This window comes from Zerene cesonia, chromosome 28 (assembly GCF_012273895.1).
Source record: "Zerene cesonia ecotype Mississippi chromosome 28, Zerene_cesonia_1.1, whole genome shotgun sequence".
Taxonomy (NCBI): Eukaryota; Metazoa; Arthropoda; class Insecta; order Lepidoptera; family Pieridae; genus Zerene; species Zerene cesonia.
Genome location: NC_052129.1, coordinates 2,424,359 through 2,444,515, shown reverse-complemented (window position 1 = coordinate 2,444,515; position 20,157 = coordinate 2,424,359). Strand labels below are relative to the sequence as shown.

At 33.9% G+C, this 20,157-nt stretch overlaps 1 protein-coding gene across 5 annotated transcripts in view; it reads right to left on the bottom strand.

Annotated features, from left to right (window-relative positions):
- Positions 1-20,157, bottom strand: part of LOC119837537 (ankyrin-2-like) — a 63,060-nt gene that overhangs the window by 14,749 nt on the left and 28,154 nt on the right. For 4 of the 5 annotated variants that reach the window (XM_038363134.1, XM_038363132.1, XM_038363133.1 and 1 more), the window contains exons 20-43: positions 19,170-19,290; positions 18,588-18,608; positions 18,106-18,225; positions 17,810-17,914; positions 17,232-17,392; positions 16,396-16,521; positions 15,938-16,026; positions 13,193-13,400; positions 12,295-12,321; positions 10,861-11,020; positions 9,641-9,806; positions 8,937-9,149; positions 8,270-8,400; positions 7,704-7,873; positions 7,276-7,416; positions 6,853-7,029; positions 6,541-6,704; positions 5,333-6,460; positions 5,060-5,254; positions 4,535-4,780; positions 2,984-3,764; positions 2,701-2,913; positions 2,401-2,524; positions 30-2,287 (exon numbers count right to left, since the gene is read on the bottom strand). In XM_038363134.1, the coding sequence (XP_038219062.1) occupies positions 30-2,287; positions 2,401-2,524; positions 2,701-2,913; positions 2,984-3,764; positions 4,535-4,780; positions 5,060-5,254; positions 5,333-6,460; positions 6,541-6,704; positions 6,853-7,029; positions 7,276-7,416; positions 7,704-7,873; positions 8,270-8,400; positions 8,937-9,149; positions 9,641-9,806; positions 10,861-11,020; positions 12,295-12,321; positions 13,193-13,400; positions 15,938-16,026; positions 16,396-16,521; positions 17,232-17,392; positions 17,810-17,914; positions 18,106-18,225; positions 18,588-18,608; positions 19,170-19,290 (7,245 nt within the window). The remainder of the gene's footprint in view (positions 1-29; positions 2,288-2,400; positions 2,525-2,700; positions 2,914-2,983; positions 3,765-4,534; positions 4,781-5,059; positions 5,255-5,332; positions 6,461-6,540; positions 6,705-6,852; positions 7,030-7,275; positions 7,417-7,703; positions 7,874-8,269; positions 8,401-8,936; positions 9,150-9,640; positions 9,807-10,860; positions 11,021-12,294; positions 12,322-13,192; positions 13,401-15,937; positions 16,027-16,395; positions 16,522-17,231; positions 17,393-17,809; positions 17,915-18,105; positions 18,226-18,587; positions 18,609-19,169; positions 19,291-20,157) is intronic. The other variant, XM_038363135.1, reaches the window with a different exon arrangement.

Below are 20,157 nucleotides of genomic sequence, written 5' to 3'. Positions count from 1 at the left end.
AACGACTCAAATCATAGATGAATTTATACCTGATTCAGAATCTGTATAAATCTGTTCTTCTATTTCATCAGGAGAACTTTGAACTGAAAAAGTTCTTGTGTGCTTTTTCTTTGGTAAGATGATAATTTCTCCGCTATCTCTAGATAAACTTTTCATTAGAGCAGGTCTTTCTTTTTGTATTTTACTTTCCTCGACTGCGAATTCTTTTTTAATTTCATCAATTTCTTTTTCTTTAGTTTTTCTGATTTCTGTTTCATAAATTTTGTCATCTTCTGTGATTTCTTTTTCAACCTCTTTATCATGCACGGGTTCTTCGGAAGAAATATCTACTTCTTCAGATGCTTGTTTGATAATAATTTCAATATTATCCGCCATCTGTTTCATTGCAGAATCGGATTTCTTTAATTCAGATTTAGTTTCACTTTCGACGAATTTAATTGTTCTTTTTGGTTTTATTATATCTTCTTCACCTTCAATTTCAGATTCAGCAATTCTTTCAAGTGATATGGCTGGACTTATACAAGAATGTCTTCGTTCCTCTTTATGGGGAACTTTAGCGTCATAAGTTCTTTTTTCAGTTTCCATTGTTTCTTTACTTTTAAATTCTTTTTCAACTGTTGGACTACGAGTTGCTGCTACAATAGATCCCTTTTGTAATATATCATCAATGACAGGCTTAATTTGCTCTTTTGTTATTTCTTGGGTATCTGTTATGGGCAAATCTTTTGGAATAGATTTTTTTGTATCTCCCATCACTTCGGCAATTTCAAGTTTACTAAGAGTATCAGTTCTTATTTTGGTTATGTCAAATTTAGATTCACTTGTTAGTGGTTGATGTGTTTTTATTTTTTCGTGTACGGGATCAGATTTCATTTCCTTTTTAGAACTATCCGGAATACTTATTAATTCATCTACTGTATGATAATTTTTCAAATCGTTTTCATCCACGATTTTTCGAGATTTAGATGAGACCGTAATTTCCCTTGAAACAGAGGAGCGCATGCGCTCTGAAACTTTTGTAGATATAGATTGTTTACCATCAGGATATTTTATTGTTTCCGTTGTTGTGATCTTTTCTATCTCCTCACCAGAAGGCGTCTTAAGTATTTCTGTAACTGTAGCTATTGTTATTTCCTCTCCAGCATCACCAACTTTTGTATCAATTCTTGTCGACGTTGATTTATCTTCTTCTTTGCCTGGTTCAGTTTCTTTAATTTCACATTTTTCGTCAGCACTCATTAGTTGTTCTGAACGAGCACTGGAAATAACTGTTTCTTTATGGGATTTAATCGATTCAAATACTTTTGTTGAGGTTGTTTCTTTGCCTGATGGATATTTCGTTACTTCAGTAATTGTAGTCCGAACTATCTCATCTCCTGATGGAGTTTTGATGTTATTAGTTTTAGTAGTGATTGTTATAAGTTCACCTGCAACACCAGTTTTTGTCTCAACATCAGTTGTACAACTTTCATCATCGATCGTTAATTGTTTATCAAGCTTCAGTTTATCTGTGTCATGTTCAGTTTCATCCTTTTTATCATCTTTTGAAACAATCTTTTCATGGCGATATGATTTTATAGATTCCGATACATTTGTAGACACAGTTTCGCGACCAGAAGCATATTTTGTTTTTTCGGTAACAGTAATTCTAGTCATTTCATCACCATCCGCAGTTGTAGCTACTTCTGTCACGGTAGTAGTAATTATCTCTTCACCATCAGGTCCATATCGTATTTCAGTTTTCGTCGAAGTTGATTTATCTTGTTTATCATATAGTGATTCACCCACGTGTTTAGCAGCTTCTGATAAATTAGTTTCCCTTTCAGTTATAACAGATTTTATTGTTTCTGAAACACTTGTTGACGTTGTTTCTTTACCAGAAGGATATTTAGTATTTTCAGTTATAGTTTTTGTTAATTTGTCTTCCCCTGTTGCTAGTTTTGTCAATTCTGTTTTTGTCGTAATTGTAATAATTTCTCCAGACGTTCCTGTTTTTGTTTCCACGTCTACTGATAAGGTTTCATCGGCATCAGTTGACTTTTTAGTGGGCTCTTTTGTCACGCCAACGTCTTCTTTAAATGACATAGAAGTAACAGTTACTTGACTATCTTTTTCTTCAATTATTCCTTTCCTGGTGGGTTCTTTTGTTTGAGTATCGGGTTTTATTTCTGAAGATGTGTCTAAAGAAGTTGATTTTGAAGGTTTTGTTATGATTTGAATAGTCTCTCGTATTGACTGTTGTTCGCGTTCGTTACTTAAAAATTTATCCGTTATCAATTTATCAGAACTGTAATATAAAATGATAATGATATTAATACATAAAAGTCACTAAACTTCTACTGAAATTAAAACGCGATTGGTAAACTGAAATTCAAATATATTTTTGTCAATATGTTTTACCTGATCTCAGCAATATGAGGAAGTTTGTGAACGTAGTCAGCGACATGATCTTCAGGGAAAGCTTCCACGTCATCAAGTGAATCGCCATGCGTAAGTTTTGCAATTTTAGACGCGTCAGATTTGCCTTAAATTAAAAAAGTATCAAATGAATAATTAATAATTATAATTAGTATAATAATGAATCTTTGACTTCCACGCTCGATACTTAGTACTTTTTGATTTTAACCATTAACAATATATCCATGATTATTTCATTATTTCTGTAATAAAATAATAGAAGGTAATGAAAAAGAAATATACCCAATGACTTCTTGCTTTCAACTTCTTTTACATCGACTTTATCTTTCGCAATATCAACGTGAGTTCCTTGCGTTCTGATATCGTCTTCGGATTCTTCAAATGTGTAGTCTCTTGATTCTGTTAAGCTTCGAGCATCTGATGGCCGTTTTTCTTCTAAACGAAGTTCACCTACGGATCCCGACTCAGCGGATACTATAGATTGCCGTTTTGCATCTATAACGAAATAAATAATATAAAACGTGACATCTGTGCAAACTGATTGTACTTAGATATAATAACGTACCTTTGTCAATGGAAATATCTGTTTTATCAAAATCATTTATCATTTCCTTAACAGATTTTGTGGCTTCTGTTACATCTGGAGCATGGTCACAAATTTTTTGTCCTTCTTCTTCGGATGAAGTTTTTTTATCAGTTACAGCATCTTCTGAACTTATCCTATCAGAGATACCTTCAGATGATTTTCTATCAGAAATTTCAATCTCTCGACTGCTCTCTGAAGAAATTTTATCAGACGCTTCATCTTTTTCGAATGAGCGGTCTATCTCCTCAGCTTCAGTTACAAACATCTGAAACTCTTGTTTTGATTTTTTCGATTCAGAATCAGGTATTAAATCACTCAATTTAGATATTGAAACGGATTCAGTTCTCGAATGTCTTTTTGGCGTTACTTTCTTAAATATTACATCTGCTTCCTTTTCTTCGCTTGTTTCTGTACTTTGTTTATCGGAATCGATGGTTTTGGGATCTATCCTCATAGATGTAAATCCAACACTTTCTTCAAATTTCTCATCACCGAAACCACTTCCTGAGTCAGCGGTTTCTTCATACTCTGCTCTTTCATCAAAATCAGATGATGAAACCTTTGCTTTCATATCAGACTGATCTGATTTTAAAGATTCCGCTTCTGAATGACGCCTTGAATCTGTATGTTCAGAATCTTCAAGAGAGTCTGAGTAAATACGCTTTGAGAAGAAACATTCTTGAACTGAATCATCTTCTGGGACCGTTTCTATAAATTGGCGAGCTTTTGCGCTTATAACAGGCGATTCTTTTGGAGGAACCTAAAATTATTAAAAGAATCATTAAATAAAATTATAGAGTCATGTTTTTTTTTTAAAAGGAAGGGACTGGGTAGAGTGAGTAGTATGAAATCGGACGCAGGCTCCCCCAATCACCGCACGAAACACAGCAAGTAGACCGGCGCGAAGTTGAAGCCTTTATTTCACGCCAATATCCTAGAACGGTGTGGTACTACTCCAGTGCGAGCTGCCCAAATTCGTGCCGATGCGTGCTGGACTCCCATATTAAGGATGTTATTACATCACTTATAACTCAAACAGGACGAAACTGATGTACAGATATGTGTGATGTGTTTGTTGGAATTATCTTCAATAAAAAAATCCTTGAAAACCTTACAAAGAAAAATGTGTGCCCGGGCAGTATAACACTAATAACAGCTAGTCAGTTACAGTACAGTACATCCTTCAGTTATTGTTAACTTTAAATAAAAATACTAAAGAGAACCCGAAATGAAACTTCGGCAATAACTATTATACATAATATTTTTTAGGAAAGACAGTCTAGTCGTTAAACCGCTAGAACTTTCTTTCAATTATTATAATTTGTGATTATAATAATAAAAAATGTATTTATTGTGTGTGTGTGTGTGTGTGTGTGTATTAATATATTATTATGTACTCTTTTATGTATAAGTTACATGACGATGAGACAGACAATGAGGATAACTAAAAATGATGGGTCATTCACAATTTCAGCTTTTTAAATATTTAAAAATCTTGAAACACATTAAATATTAACTTTATTTTCATACCTTTTCGGGTTCCTTCTGACTAACTGTACTGATATGACTACGCGAGGTGTATTCAGTCTCATATTGTAAAAATTCTTGAGTTTGAGTTTTAGACGATTCAAGCTTCATTATAGATATCTCATCTTCCGGCTCCTCCACTTGTTTGTCTAGTGTTGGTTTATGAGCGGGACTCATTCCGATTTGATCTTCCAAATCAGAAAACTGTGACGATTCATCTAACGAATCGCTTCTGTGCTTAGAATAGACCTGATTAAATGTTTAAATATTTTTATTAAACCTGAATAACAAAGTAATAATTGAATAATAAACAAAATTGTTTATTAATTATGTACATCTTGTACATAACAGCAGTTGAAATATAACAGTTATATATGTTACTAAAAAAATTTTAAGAGTGATCACCTTTGATCATAGTAACTGTATAAAATATCAAAAATGTGTCTGTATTAAATTTATTATATAAAAATAAATTACAAGTGAATGTTCATATAATAAACAAAAATAAACAACAATATATAATTTTACCTTGGATTCTGTTTGTGATACAAAACTAATGTCCCTTTCAGTACTTTGTTGTAAGTCCGCCAGCGAATCTCCTTTTTCAGCTGCTGATGGTAATGGGGACTCTTGTGTTAATTTACTTTGTATTTCAGAGCCTGGAGAATCTGTTTTGGTTTTACTTATTTCCGATTTCGCACTTGTTATTGATTGAGTTTCAATCTACAATGACAAAATAATAAAACGTGTTGTATAATAAAATTACGTATTTTTAATTTAAAATAAGTATAATATATTCACCTTTTCCTTCGACCTATCATCTATAGAAACATCCTTTTCTTCAAATGTTTCTGTGATCTCTTCATCACTTACTTTACTTCGCAGCTCATCAGTTAATTGCTTTTCTAAAGTTTTCCCTCTAAAAGAAATAGCTCCTGCACCTTTTCTATCGTCATCATCTCTCTTGTCATGATCGTCTTTTTTATCGAGACCATTTTTCAATTCTGATTTTTTATCAAAAATTTGTTTCCCAAGATCAATCTTTCTTAATTTATCTTTCTCAGCTTTAATAGTAGTTTGGGATTCAGTTTCCGTTTCCGAATCTGTGGATTTCTTTAAAAATTCACTATCCTCTTCAGAAGATACTTGAACAATTGTTGAATCCGTCCTAGCCGATTTCGTAAATGATTTTGATTTATCCTCGAATTTAATTTTGGAGTCAAATTGTTGTATTGTCTCTTTAACAGATTTTACAACCTCCGTATGTTTTGTGGATTCAATAGATACTTTGTGAATTTCTTGTGTTTCTATTTCTTGTTGTGATTCCATTTGTTTTGCCTGTTCTCTTACAAATTCTTGAGTATATTCTACAGCTTGATCATGCTCCATTGTGTGCTTTTTCAAAGCTTCTCTAGTTAATTTGATAGTTTTTGTAGTATCAATTTGTGGTTCCTTCGATATCTTAGTCTCAAATACACTTATTTTATCCTTTAAAGTAGCTTCTGCAACATCTTTCTCTTCCATAACGAGTTCAGGTGACTTTTCTCCATCTTCAAGTTTTTCAGCAACTCTTGCGCTATCAATTTCCTTTTGGGAAATAATGTCTTTGGAATACGTATCTTTCGTTTCCATCGATTTTGTTTCAATAGTTTCTGATGTTAAAGATTTTTTCGGGGTAATAACTATATTTGAGAAATCGCCGGACGGAAAACGCATGGAATCATTACGCATATGCCTTTGCAAATGTTTAGGTGTTGGTTTTGCCGGTGACGATGGGTCGAATTTTCTGAATTGTTCTACCTTATGTTCCTTCGTTTCTTCTTTCTTTTCCTCTCGAACCTCTTTAACAACTTCACTTTCTTCAATTTCAGTAGTTTCAGGAGAAGTTTTGGAACGTGTTCTCTCTAATTTAGGTTCCTTTTCTTTTACCTATACACAAACATAAAGTAATTAATGAAATAGAAAAAACTCAATTATTAAATAAAAAAGAGAAAAAAAAACAGTCTTACTTGTTGTTCTATATCTTGAAATTTCTTTATGTCAGGTTTTATTTGTGTTTTAATTTCAATTATTTCTTCTCTTATTTCCTTCTTTTGTTTCGATGCCGGTATTTTACTAGAGCTTAATTTTTTTGTTATTTGTTGTTTTCTTTCTGCAACGCTACGTTTAACATCTGAAAGAAAATTTAAATTTTGACCTTCAAGTATTTACATTGACTAACTACTGCTACTTTCAAAATATGATTAATTATTAAGTTTGTTATTATTTCGAATGTAATTTTAGATCTCTACATAAATACATGTCAATAGAAACTACTGAACCTTCATCTTCTTCGCTTTCTTCACTAGGTGTAGGTGTTCTTTCAACCTCACTCTTATCGATAACAGATTTCTCTTCCGGAGAGTACTTAGCCTCATCTTGGTCCAGATCCTCAGTGCGCATGCGTTCTGATATCTGACTGTCATCTATTGTTTCTTTAAGTTTATTGTCTTCTTCAGCTGTAAAACAATACGTTCGAAGTTTACGTTTGTGAATTTCTATGACGTACATGTTTGAAAAATAATTGCATTCCTTTTCAGTGTCTATTCTTAATTTATATTTCTACAGTAATGTAACTTATTTCAATTATGTTTTTAAATTAGCCATGCTTACGTAAATATAAAACATAATGCAATAATATCTTGCGTTAAATAGCAAATAAAATTGTGATTTATTCACTACGAACATAAGATCAAACCTTTTACCTTTGTAAGCCTCAATTTCTTCAGAGGCTTGTCTCTCTTGATAAATATTACGTAGGATACGTCTCTCATTAGTACCTTCTGACTGAGGCGCAATAATATCATCTCTTCCGATACGACATAATGCCAACTCCAACGAGTTATCTGGAAAAAAAAATTACTTAACAAGATTTTCGAAGGTTCGATTGATTTTTGATATTTAACATAATGGATTAACAAGAATAGAAAATCAGAATAATTGCTGATATATTTGCATACTTTTTAATCGTTAAAAATATATTCTATTGACAGGTATTACAACTGTTCCTTTTTCCTGTAAGCGTAAATGTCTTATATAGATATAAGAATTTGGGCAATTTTGTTAAAGGCAACAAAATCTCTATTGCCTTAAAAATATTTGTTTGTACGCAGCTTTTAAGATAGTACTCTACCTTGAGCCTTAGTTCCGGATTGGGTTTTCCACAATTTAAGCATCAATTGGGCCTGCTCTGCTGCTGTGATGCGTTTAGCTTGAATCTGGTTAACCGTAGCGACACTTACTCCTAGTTCGTAAGCAAGCGCTACCCAGTCTTTTCCTAGCAGGGTGCAGATGTCTTCAAGCCTATTCGAAAATGAATAAGAAATCTTTATACATACACGTTACATTTGAAGTTATAATGGAGATATAGCTGAATCAATTTTAAAATAAACGACTAATATTATCGAACGTGTTTGCATTTATTGAAATGGAGTAATAATGAGACGCTTGAAAATGGTAATAATTATACAAATATTAAGGCGAATAAATCATCAAGTTATTTCTTAGAGAAAACATTTTTTCCAAATCCATAGACACTATTTCCATTAATTAAAACAGACAGGTGGCTGTGCTTCTTAATGTACAATAGTAGGTTTTATTTTATTTTTTTTTATTTTTTTTATTTTATTTTTTATTTTTTAGGTTTTATAAGTTATGGGTACAGATGGTTAAGGTTCTATATTATATGTAACTAATAACCTGGGATCACTGAGTCTCTGTCTCCAAATTAACTCCTGCTCTTCAGTACGTCGTGGCAATGTGTCCGATTGCACTGGTGATATTCTTTCTGCTGGGACGTCATCTGGCACCATGATGTTAAGCACGGCAATCTGGAAGAAATATTAATTTTACTTATTTTAAAGAAAATGCTCAGAACGATGATATGGTAGTTCTCTAGAAAGTAATAATGCTAATTCCCAGTTTTTAAAGTGCTTTATTTTAGCCATTCGACTTCAAATAAAAATTGAGGTTATCAATTTGATTATATTTTTTTGGTTTTGTTACCTCAGAACTTTCGACTGTGGGAGCCGAATTTGATGATCTTGTTTTTATTCCATATAACTATATCAAATATATAGTAAAAAATATATAGGATAAAATATATAAGATAGCTGGACGCAGATGGATGAACAAATCCAAAGACCGGCAACTGTGGCGTATTTTGGGGGAGGCCTATGTCAGTGGACTAATTCGGGCTGAATGGACGGATGATTTTTATTTGAAAACTAGTACCTCGATGCTGGCGGCTTAAATTTGGCCTAGTCCTGACAGGTTGAAGTCGATTAGACTCTTGTTAAAAATGCAACTTGAAGTAATTATTCCTTCTTAATGAAAATACTATATTCTAGTAAGCCTAAGTACAAACCGGTGTTGGTGACGGCTCTCCTTTCGGAACCTTAGGATCTCTCATGAACTGGCAGCGACAGATCGGCTCCAAGTCCTGCGTCTTGATCATAACGGGGAACGCTACACGATTTTCGCGGAACGCCCTGAATGGTATGGAGAGTTGTTCACCAGACTTGGCCACTGGCACCAGGTTGCCGCCGAATTCTAGGTATATTGGTTTACCTTCGTGTACCTGGTGATAAATTAATGCATGAATGAAAATTGGGTTGTATGAAAATGCGACTTTATTGTTTTTTGTGTCACCGGGCAAATGAGCTGGTGGTTCACCTGATGGTAAGCCATCCTTACCCACACGCGAGGTGAAGCAACAGTTAGTACGGTCATAAATTGGATGGGTGGCCAATTTTTTTTTGAAGTTGCCCTTTAGCTTATCCTTGCACCTATAGTGTCGTGCATCCAACACGCACTTGCCGATTTCTATACACACGAAAATTAGTATCGAATGTATTAAGATTTGTGCTTCGGCACTACTGTATACATCGTTAGTTAATGAAGGCATTACTTTCCTTATTAATGAAATGCTTTTATAACCATTCAATATAGATATACGAGATATTATTTATTTAAAGAAAATTAAATTAATAATATATACGTTATTACTTTGCTGCTTATTATGGTGCATGCAACTTTAACTGGTTGTTATTAACTTTATATTGTCTTTACCTCAACATCTCGACTCTTAGCGACCTGTATGAAGCGCTCTATACGCTCCAGAGTTTTGTCCTCATTATCATCAGTAACACAGAACATTCGCAGCTGTGCCTGGCATTCATCTGTACGTTTTGCGTATACCACAAAGCGCGCCATGAACGGTACGTGTATCGCTTCCCTGTGAAGATTGCCGAGGTTAGATATATATGAAATTTCATACGAAAATGAAAAAAACAACACCTAATATTACTGCTGACCAAAACTTTAAAGCCAACGATCCTACTTCCTACTAATATTATAAATGCGAAAGTTTGTAAGGATGTGTGTGTGTTTGTTGCTCTTTCACGCAAAAACTACTGAACCGATTGCAATGAAATTTGGTGCGTAGACAGCTGGACAACTGGAATAACATATAGGCAACTTTTATCCCGATATTCTAACGGAATACGGACTTACGCGGTTGAAACCGTGGGGCGCAGCTAGCACGATAATAAGATCTTTATATCTAAGCCTTACATTAACAATTTGCACCTATGATACTAATTCTAAAACAAAATTATATTAAATGTTTAATTGTTATTTTTTTATTACAAATAATTTGTCGAGACTAACATTAGGTATACGAGTACACACGCCTCATAGCGAAAAGTATTTGTGGTATAAAATTATCAACATCGCTTAGATGATCAAGTAAAATCTGGAGCTTGAAACCTCAAGGTATATATTGCAGTAACAAGGTACACAGGTACTAGGTATAAAACCATGTCTACACATATTTGCATACCTACAGCTATGCTACTATTATATTTAAAACTTTTCTTCAATATATAACAAGCGTGAGGCAAAAATGGTTCATAATATGTATAACTAACTTAGATGATGCAGTGGTGGCTCAATGGTGAGAACCTCGGACTTCGAAATCGATAAGTCGGGATTCGAGACCCGGCGAGCGTGCAGGAAATAAATTGATTTTTCAATTTATGTGCGCATGTGGATAACATCACCACTGCTTAAAACGGTGAAGGAAAACATCGTGAGGAAACCGGCATGTCCAAGAACTAAAAGGTCGACGACATGTGACATCTGCCAACCCGCGCTTGGCCAGCGTGGTGGATTATGGCCTGAACCCTCATAGTAGGCATGTGTCCCAGCAGCGGGAACATATATGGGCTGATGATGATGAACTTAGATGATGCAGGGCGGTAAAAATCGGAAAACATCGTCATTTGTACCTGTATAACTCTGTTGCCATTTTTGTAGCATCTTCAATGTGCCTGCAATCGATAAGCCAATATCGAGCAGACACGGTTGTGGTGAAAGAGACGCAATCGTTGACGAATGTTAATGGTGTATTCTCCGTTACGTCTTCCCAATGGGCGCGGTTTGTTCCTCCTGACATTAATAATTGCTTGAATTCACAAATCACAGTTTCCTATTTGCTTTCAAGATCTCTTTTGTATACAATAGCTATTGGCGGCAGACGAACGGCTTATACGCTTTTCATATCTGCCACACATACTTATTCCATTACATACGCATGCAAGCTTCAATCTACTCTATACTGGGCAAATATACAACAACATTTGTTTGAGAGTTCGTGTTTTATACAGTTCATTTGGCTTGTTGGATTTATTTTAATAAAACATGATCAGGTCAGAAATTGATTAGAGAGGTCAACGAATAAAAAATAAAAAAAAATGTTCCAAAACGGCCTATAGCAAACACACAACAAGCAAGGACGGCATACCACAGAAAAAAAATAAATAAACAACATACCGTTTTCATTCATTGTCATGAAAAAGTGATTAAATGCGGACACACTCTTGTATGGTAAAACCTGTTAAGCGTTGTGCTGTTGTTTTTAAAAATAAATAATGATTTTGCATTTCGGATTAAAAAATTTTGCAGTTCGGAATTTCGGAAAACAGATCTCTCGAAGGACATTCACTGGAACAAAATAATAAAAAACAAAAAAAAAAAAAAAACAAAAAATCCAATTGGCGTGCGTCATTTGGTCCAGAACAGTGAGTAAAGTGACAAATTATATGATACAAAAAATATAAAAGATGAAAACGAAAGAACATAACTGATAGGCCGTTTTGGAAAAGAATTATCTGTATAAGCAAAACAACGAAAAATCGGGAACACTGACGCATTGTGAAATGATGATGATGAATGAAGTTACTGAAGAACAAGAAACATATTATTTGTTAATCATTTAAATATCGATGCGTTCGTGTTAAAATATTTTACAGTGTGCCAAAAGTTATTAATAATCATACTATTGTAACCGCACTGATCCTAAATCGTAAAGGTAACGTGTGAGAAATCGAAGTGCATCATTGTTCAAAACTCTTTGTTTATGATACAGAGTGACTGTGACCTTAAAAGCGAGAACTTCAGCCCGTGCAAAGAAGAATTATGTAACAAAAGCAAAAATGGTAAAGCATTCAAAAGTGAAGAGGTTAAAAGAATACCATAATTGATAATCATACTCAGTAATACAAAGCACAGAGTATCAATATCAACGAAACAAACGAACGTGAGAACAAACAAAAACGTTAAAGGACAAATAAAAGGTAATAAAAAAAAACAAAAATGTGTAACATAATTCGACATATCGATTTGGATTTATTGTATCTGCATAGTACCTCTAATTTTTTTACCTTCGAGAGATCTTTTGCGAAATACCCCTGTTGGTGCACGCCGAAAAGGTGGGCAGCGTATTAATTTACGCCACACACGGTGAGCGTGCAACACACACAAACACACGAGAACAAAGACATGTAGACACGCACAAAACGCACACATAGGGATGTATCCCTTTAGCTGCTTTGTGTATTTGCTATAAGCGTCAGTAGTCAAAATGTTTGCCTAACGGTGGACTTCAGTGTTTGTTTCAGAGTAATAAATATCACGTACTTTATATAAAGAATATTAATTCTACGCTAGTCACCGATTAACATGCTGTTCCCATTCGAGATCACGATGGGATAGATACGTAAACTGTGTACTTAATCAAGACTAGTTTCGACAAATTTAAATACACTAATCTATATCTTTAGACTTTAGCTGCTATATCAATTTACAATTATTATCGAACTATAATTAAAACGAAGTCATTCGAATCATAAGTACCTACTGACTACCGAAATTTTTGACACTAACAAATTACGAACTGGTTAGAGGAGAATTATTTTAACTAAAACTACATTACCTGCAACTGTGTTGTAATGGAATATCAGATATTATCAAACAGGTATTGGAACTCAAGCAATAACTCATATTAGCCTTCCTCGTTTTAGCTTTACTTACCTCACCTTTGTATGCAAAGCTTGGTTTTTTAATCTCGTCAATATAGCAAACACAAGCCATACTCCATTGCAACACTTAATTTTAAAACAATAGGTCATGGAAAACCATTACCACTCTAAGACAAGACTTGAAATAACATTTGTAAAGAACTTATTTCCTATAACATTTTTAGTGATGATCTCATAAGAGTCGTAATGCTTCCAATCGCTGAATTTGCAAGAAAATGTACGGAAAATGTAAAAAGTGTACCTGATATGGAGCAAAGTAATCGTAATGTTGGCGCTGATGACGTGCTGTACTGGTTCGTCATCCCTTGGGTGTGCGGTCGGGGAGCAGGCATGCTCAGTGTTATCGCCTTGTGGAACTTCCTTCTTCTTGGCTCCACTGTCACTACAGGAGACACAGCAACTCCTCTGCCCAATAGTTTGGCAGTCAGCTCAGAATCAATGATCTGAGCCTGTAAAAACATTAATTTTAATTAATCGTATGGTTTAACACGTGTGACTAAAGACCAAACGCGATTGGCTGTATATCATGCAGTAATAGCCTATATAACAGAGGTGCTTATGATAGAAAATAAATCGTACTTACCCACATTCTATAGAAAATAAAAGAAAATATATCACAGAATCCTTGCGCTGGTAAATCGCACAATAAAAACACTATGACGATATTGTAAAATAAAAATGGATGTGTGAGGTTAGAGCATGTGGTGCATAAGAAAGCAAATATGAAAAATATGAAATCACAGCAAAAGCAGTAAGGAAAAAAAAATTCACACACGTTATTCACTCATTATTTCTCACACATGCGCTTTGAACTCAAGATGCACACATTACGCTAGAACATAAGCTTTAAATACTAAAAAGTTGCAAAAATAAAAAATATATTTACATCATGCAAATCTCACGTTTGGTCTTTAGGGGCAAACAATACATGTATCGACAAACACTCAAACATAATCAATATTTCATTAAAGCACATATTATGGAACATTAACCCAATAAATTTAGCATATACCTTAAAATACATACAATTATATACGTCACTCCAATTAACTGACGACAATTCTGTAACATACCTATGCAGATTTAATGACAATTCAATACAATTACCATGCTTAAATCTAGCCTAAAGACCAACAAGAGAATAACAAGACAAATCATTCAATACCGCGTGTAACGCTGTGTGAGAAAAGTTGTCTATAACACAAACTGGTTTGGTGATTTCATATCGCTCAATACTTGCTTCAATTGAAAACAGAGTATTCATATTATATGACTTTTATTCACTTTCATCTACAAATATACGCAATTTTAAGTAAATCTCTAAATTTATTGGGTACATGTCTATTCATAGAGGAGTAACGTATTCAAAAAAGAGAACAATTGTTAGGCAAATATCATTCACATGATGTTTTCCAAGTGTTTGATTCATGAATACATGAATTTAAATACAACTGGTCAATTCAATTTGAAGAAAGTTATTTTAAGAGAACATTACACTATAAGCCCAATACTAAAGAAATAAAATGTGAATATAATTTGCCAGTTTGCAATTCTCGGTATCATAAATTTGCCTTACATCATCAGTTCCTACATAATTATTATCAGTTAATACATATGACACGGTTTTGTTTTTCAAATTATTATTATAACTACATAATTTTCTATATGTTCGGTAGATTGCCAATTATTATTCAATGTCGTCTAACAACTATTATTATTGACAACTAATCAAATATAAGAATCGAAGATATTACAAATTTGATAAAATAGTCGAGTGCGAGATTCATCATTACGCCTAAATAGATTAATTATAAAGGGAGAGGTGAGGAAGAATTGATCAGAACTATAGTCGCTCTTATAAATCCAATTAATATATAAAACCATTCAAGTGAAACATCTACAATACACGCTCAACTATGTTATACAACACTAGCTTATTAATAATAGAAGACAAGAAGACAGTAAAATAGTCTATACACGAAAAGGTTCAAACGACAATATATTTGATACTTTGAAATACTAATCGTATTAAGATTAAAAGGTTCTCTATTACTTAAAATGGAAGTGGTATCAATGTGTCAGCTCGTATCGCTTTCCGTTTAATAAGGTTAACAGAAATAGAAGTTCAACCTTCTTAAAGTCATTACTGATGCGCACTGTTTTCAACCAACTCGAAAAAAGGTCATCAATTCGACTGCTTTTATTTCTGCCTTTTTCCTTATAGCTATTACTGGGTGAATCGATACCATTTAATTTTGGTCTTGTTCTGACCTTTTGAAATCGGTCAAGTTTTTTGATAAAAATAATTATACTTGGATAGTTCTTAATTGAATCTATCAAAGCATCTTTCAGTTACGAGTATTTTCTTCCCTCTTTTCTTGTTAACATTATTAGTGAGATGGATACTTTATGACTAACACAATTGACACCGATAGATAAATTCTAAACTATTCGTACTGTTATACTTTGGCATACGTTTTGTACTCATGTTTTATGAGAGTTTTATAGAACACAATATATTTGGCAATCGGGATAAATAAAATTCAATTGCAAAGGTTGCTAAACACACATACAAATAAACAATTTAAAAAATTAAACAGGGATCAAAAATTTCAAACACGCATAAATAATTTTCTATCACTTACATCTATGGTAACTACGAAATCTAAAGTATTCGATACAATTTCATAAGCACTGCTTGAACCGACTTAGTCGGTTCGAATTAATACTGATCGTATACTGACTTCTATTTTAGTTCCGAAAGATTTTGTTCCCTAATACATAATTTTAAAAATGGCAGATTTCAATTTCACACGTCACTCGTTTGATTTGATATGTATCACTTCCAAACAGAAGTCAGTAGCTAAGTATACACGTAAACAACCTACCAAATTAAAGAGAAACGTTTCTTCTTAGATACATTATTGACGGTGATCTTTTTTAAGTTTTTATCCTTAACTCCGCTGCGGGGTTTAAATAGGTTTACCTGTAAGCCGACTTTTATCTTCTTGGTGAGAGCACCTTGCGGGAAGACGGCCTGGACTTGCGGGACTACCGAGCTGGATACCATGCCACCTGCAAGAGAAAACAGATAAATTATTATACAGAAATTAAAAAAATATGCATAAAAAACTTGATTTAATTCACTTTGCTTAACTATTCATCTAATCTTGACAAAAAGAGATGATATGTATAAACTATCAGTAAGGAATTTGTGTGACTCGTCCCTGCTCCGCCCGGATATTAAGATTCCTGCTTTATATCCCAAGGGAGTATTTAATCGGCATAAAAAATATCCTATCACCCAACTCGGCTCACACACCGTCTGTTTAGTAAATTTCATCAAAATCCGTTCAGTAGTTTCAACGTGATTGACAGACAAATATCCAAACAAACAGACTTTCACATTTATGATGTTACAAATGTGATGACGCAATGACTCACCTTCTGGTCCAATAGCATGGACCTCCTGTCGTATACGCGATATCACAGCGAAATACTGTGGGAAGTCGTGAGTCAATATACGTGTGACACGCGCTGCCTCCCAGCTTCTCTCTTCTTCACTTGTATCTAAAAATATTTCATAAGATCATTGTTCGTTATTCAAAAGCTACGGAGTTTAAAAATTCATCACAATCTTTCTAATATCTATATATATAAAATTCTCGTGTCACAGTTTTCGTTGCCATACTCCTCCGAAACGGCTTGACCGATTCCTCTGAAATTTGGTAAGCATATTGGGTAGGTCTGAGAATCGGCCAACATCTATTTTTTATCCCGATATTCCTACGGGATACGGACTTACGCGGGTGAAACCGCGGGGCGCAGCTAGTAATATATAAAATTCTCGTGTCACAGTTTTCGTTGCCAAACTCCTCCGAAACGGCTGGACCGATTCTTATGAAATTTTTTGTGCATATTGGGTATGTGTGAGAATCGACCAACATCTATTTTTCATACCCCTAAAGGATAAGAGTAAGGCAGAATAGCGTTTGCCGGGTCAGCTAGTATTATATATAAGATATAAAGGGAGACTATAATATAGGGACAACGTTTGCTGTTATCCAAATGTATGAAGGACAAGGCAGCACTGACTTGTCCTTCATATATTCAAAATAATACAAGATGAACAAGAATGCCCAAATGATTACATTGAAATAATTGAGTTATGTTATGCAGAAAATACCATTCATAAAAATCAATCGTACAAGTTTTAGTATCTCTCTATCTTCTAGTATTTCAAATTACACCATGTTTCTAGATTGTTCCAGAACTCCTACCTTCTATTTCTAGCGTCTCATTCAATATGTCCTGTACGACGTCATCAGTCGCATCAGCGTTGTGTTCCCGCCAACTGCTGCCGTTGTCCGACCGGAGTATCACAATCTCGCGCTCTTTGCCGCGTAACGATGCATAATGAGGTACTTCTAGTATTACAGGCCTGAAATATTAATGGTTTTTTCTTATTGATTGACGCTTATTCAATGTTTATATTCAAATATGTTTCAGGAACTTATGTATTTTGTTCTGCAATCTGTGTGTAGAGGAAATTGATAATTAGAGCAGACGTATCTACCTCATGCCCCACTAGGTGATACTACCGTTTCGTGATCGTACCGAACATTACGTTACCATGCACTGTATGTAAAGTTTATCTAAACTTTTTGTGCACATTTTCCACTACTTTATAATATTCAAAGTTTTTATTAGATATAAAATGAAAGTACATACCTTATTTTTAATGGAATCTAATTGATACTTGAAACCAATTTAAATCTCCTAATAATCTTATGACGATTATCTGGATTCTGTTGTTTGTTGTTCATAAAAGTACAAATCGCTTGATAAAATAACTCACCCCAAGAATTTGGCAGACACAGGTCCCATCTCCAATACTCTTGCTGCTAGAGCTTCTCCCTCCATCAGTGGCGGCATGTGGTTTATACGAGATGGCTTCAAGTATCTGAAATAAATATAAATAATTTTAAGCGAGTTAATTATGCGAAATAATGTTTAAAATTGCACTTTATGTACAAAGTATGAGTGAACTGATTTTTACGATTTTTATTTGGAAGCGGGTGGCCTTATTAAGTTTGCGGTTTAGCTTATTAAAATTAATTATTAATATCAATGATACCAGGGTAGCATATTCACCTGCAAGTAATCCGCGTAGGCTGCTGGGCAGACAGAGGCGGTACGATGACGCGCACGCCGCCGCCGCGGCACCCGCGCAGCGCCCCACCACGCGCGTCCACGAGGAACGATACCAGGAAACTAGAAATGGCAGAAGTACATAAAGAATATACGTAGTTTGCGGTAAGAATTATTTACAAGTTACTATTTCGTCAATTAAGTAGAGTTACATGTACAATTTCTTAATTATAAATGTATCTATGAAAACACGAGATAAATAGGAGATCGAAAGAAGCTGGTAATTAGTTTGATTTGTAATAATAAACACGTTTTATGGAATTTGGTATCGCACAAGTCAAATAGAGAGATTAAAATAGAAAACTGTAGGTTTTTAATCTCGTGTAAATTTACTTTAAACTGATTGCTACATAAACTATATTAAATTAAGATAGTCAATTAATGAAAAAACTCGAAAAATAATAATACAACTGTGAATTACTTACTTCTTCCATTGCAACTTTTTCCTGCAATTCCGTATCCAGTTAGCATGTGCATGAAGAAACTTTTAATAATTTACACCAATACATCTGAAATTATTCGTCAAATTATAACTACACTGTACCTTATAATTATTAAAGATATCATTTCTATATCGATATCTTATGATATGATATTTATTTATAATTTCATTGACGCAATATCTTATCCTACTCCTACTTATATGATAAATGCGAAAGTTTGTAAGGATGTGTGTGTGTTTGTTACTCTTTCACGCGAAAATCACTGAACCGATTACAATGAAATTTGGCACAAAGATAGCTGGACAACTGGAATAACATAATATAGGCAACTTTTTATCCCGTTATTCTACGGGATACGGATTTACGCGGCTGAAACCGTGGGGCGCAGCTAGTTCTTCACAATTTCATTGACCTTACAGTTATATCAGTATCTAATTTTTAACAAAATAAAATCAGACCCGACAAACGAAATTTACTGAAATAGACAATTTATTTTATTCTTAATTTCATAAGAATGAAATAAAAAGTAAATTCGTAATGCAAATTAAATAAACTGCTACTGACTTGGGCAGTGTTGGGTCGACGTTATAACAGTAGCCTTCTGGCGCATGCGCAGTGCTGTACCGGCTGATACTCTTAACCACCACCTCGCTTTGGGGCTGGAAGCCAAGCCCGTTCACAGATCCTGACGACATAACACACAATATAAGGTATATTCGCCAATCACAATGTATTTACGAAAATATCTTTAACAATGCATGGACGGTGGTAGCTATCTCTACCAGGCAACCGAAAAAAAAAGACGAGGACAACAAATGACTCGTGATGCGTAATAAATAAAGTAACTAAAGAGTTCTTTATTCCCATCAAATTATGCTGTGTGACAAAAATTGTTTGAAATAAATAATACTTTCAATATAATTCCTCATAGTATTAAATCTTTTATTAGTGCTAAATTCAAAAACTATATTAAAAAAAAATGTATTAGTTCAGAGGGCCTGCTATAGCATCAATGAATATATCGAAGATGACAATCCATAGAATGTTGTCGCTTAAGAACTACAGGTCAGTTCATTGGCATCATTGTTATTATGTACTTGTTACATATTATGTAGAATTAAAATGTAAAATTTATATTATTTTAAAAGAGCAACTACAGAGTTTCTTGCCGGCTCTTCTCTGTAGAAACTGCCTTCTGAACTGGTGGTAAATGTTAAAACTGTAATATGTCGATTCAAAAGTGCTTCTATAAGAAGCCTAGTTGAATGAATAAATGTTCGAGTTTGAGTTTTGAGTTTAAGAAATTTGATTTCATTTGAATTTCAATCTATTCATTAATGAAATTTTACATAACAAGATTTCACTTATTGTTTTTCAATTATAAAATTGCAATACTTAACTGCTATAAGAGAATAGTAGAGAGAAGCAGTTCAAATAAGATTCAGTCATCGATCGACTACAGTACTAAACGCATGCACGTTTTATTTCTCAAATATCTACCCACATCTATAAAATAAAAATGTCTAAGTGCGACTCCTGTAAAAGAACGTTA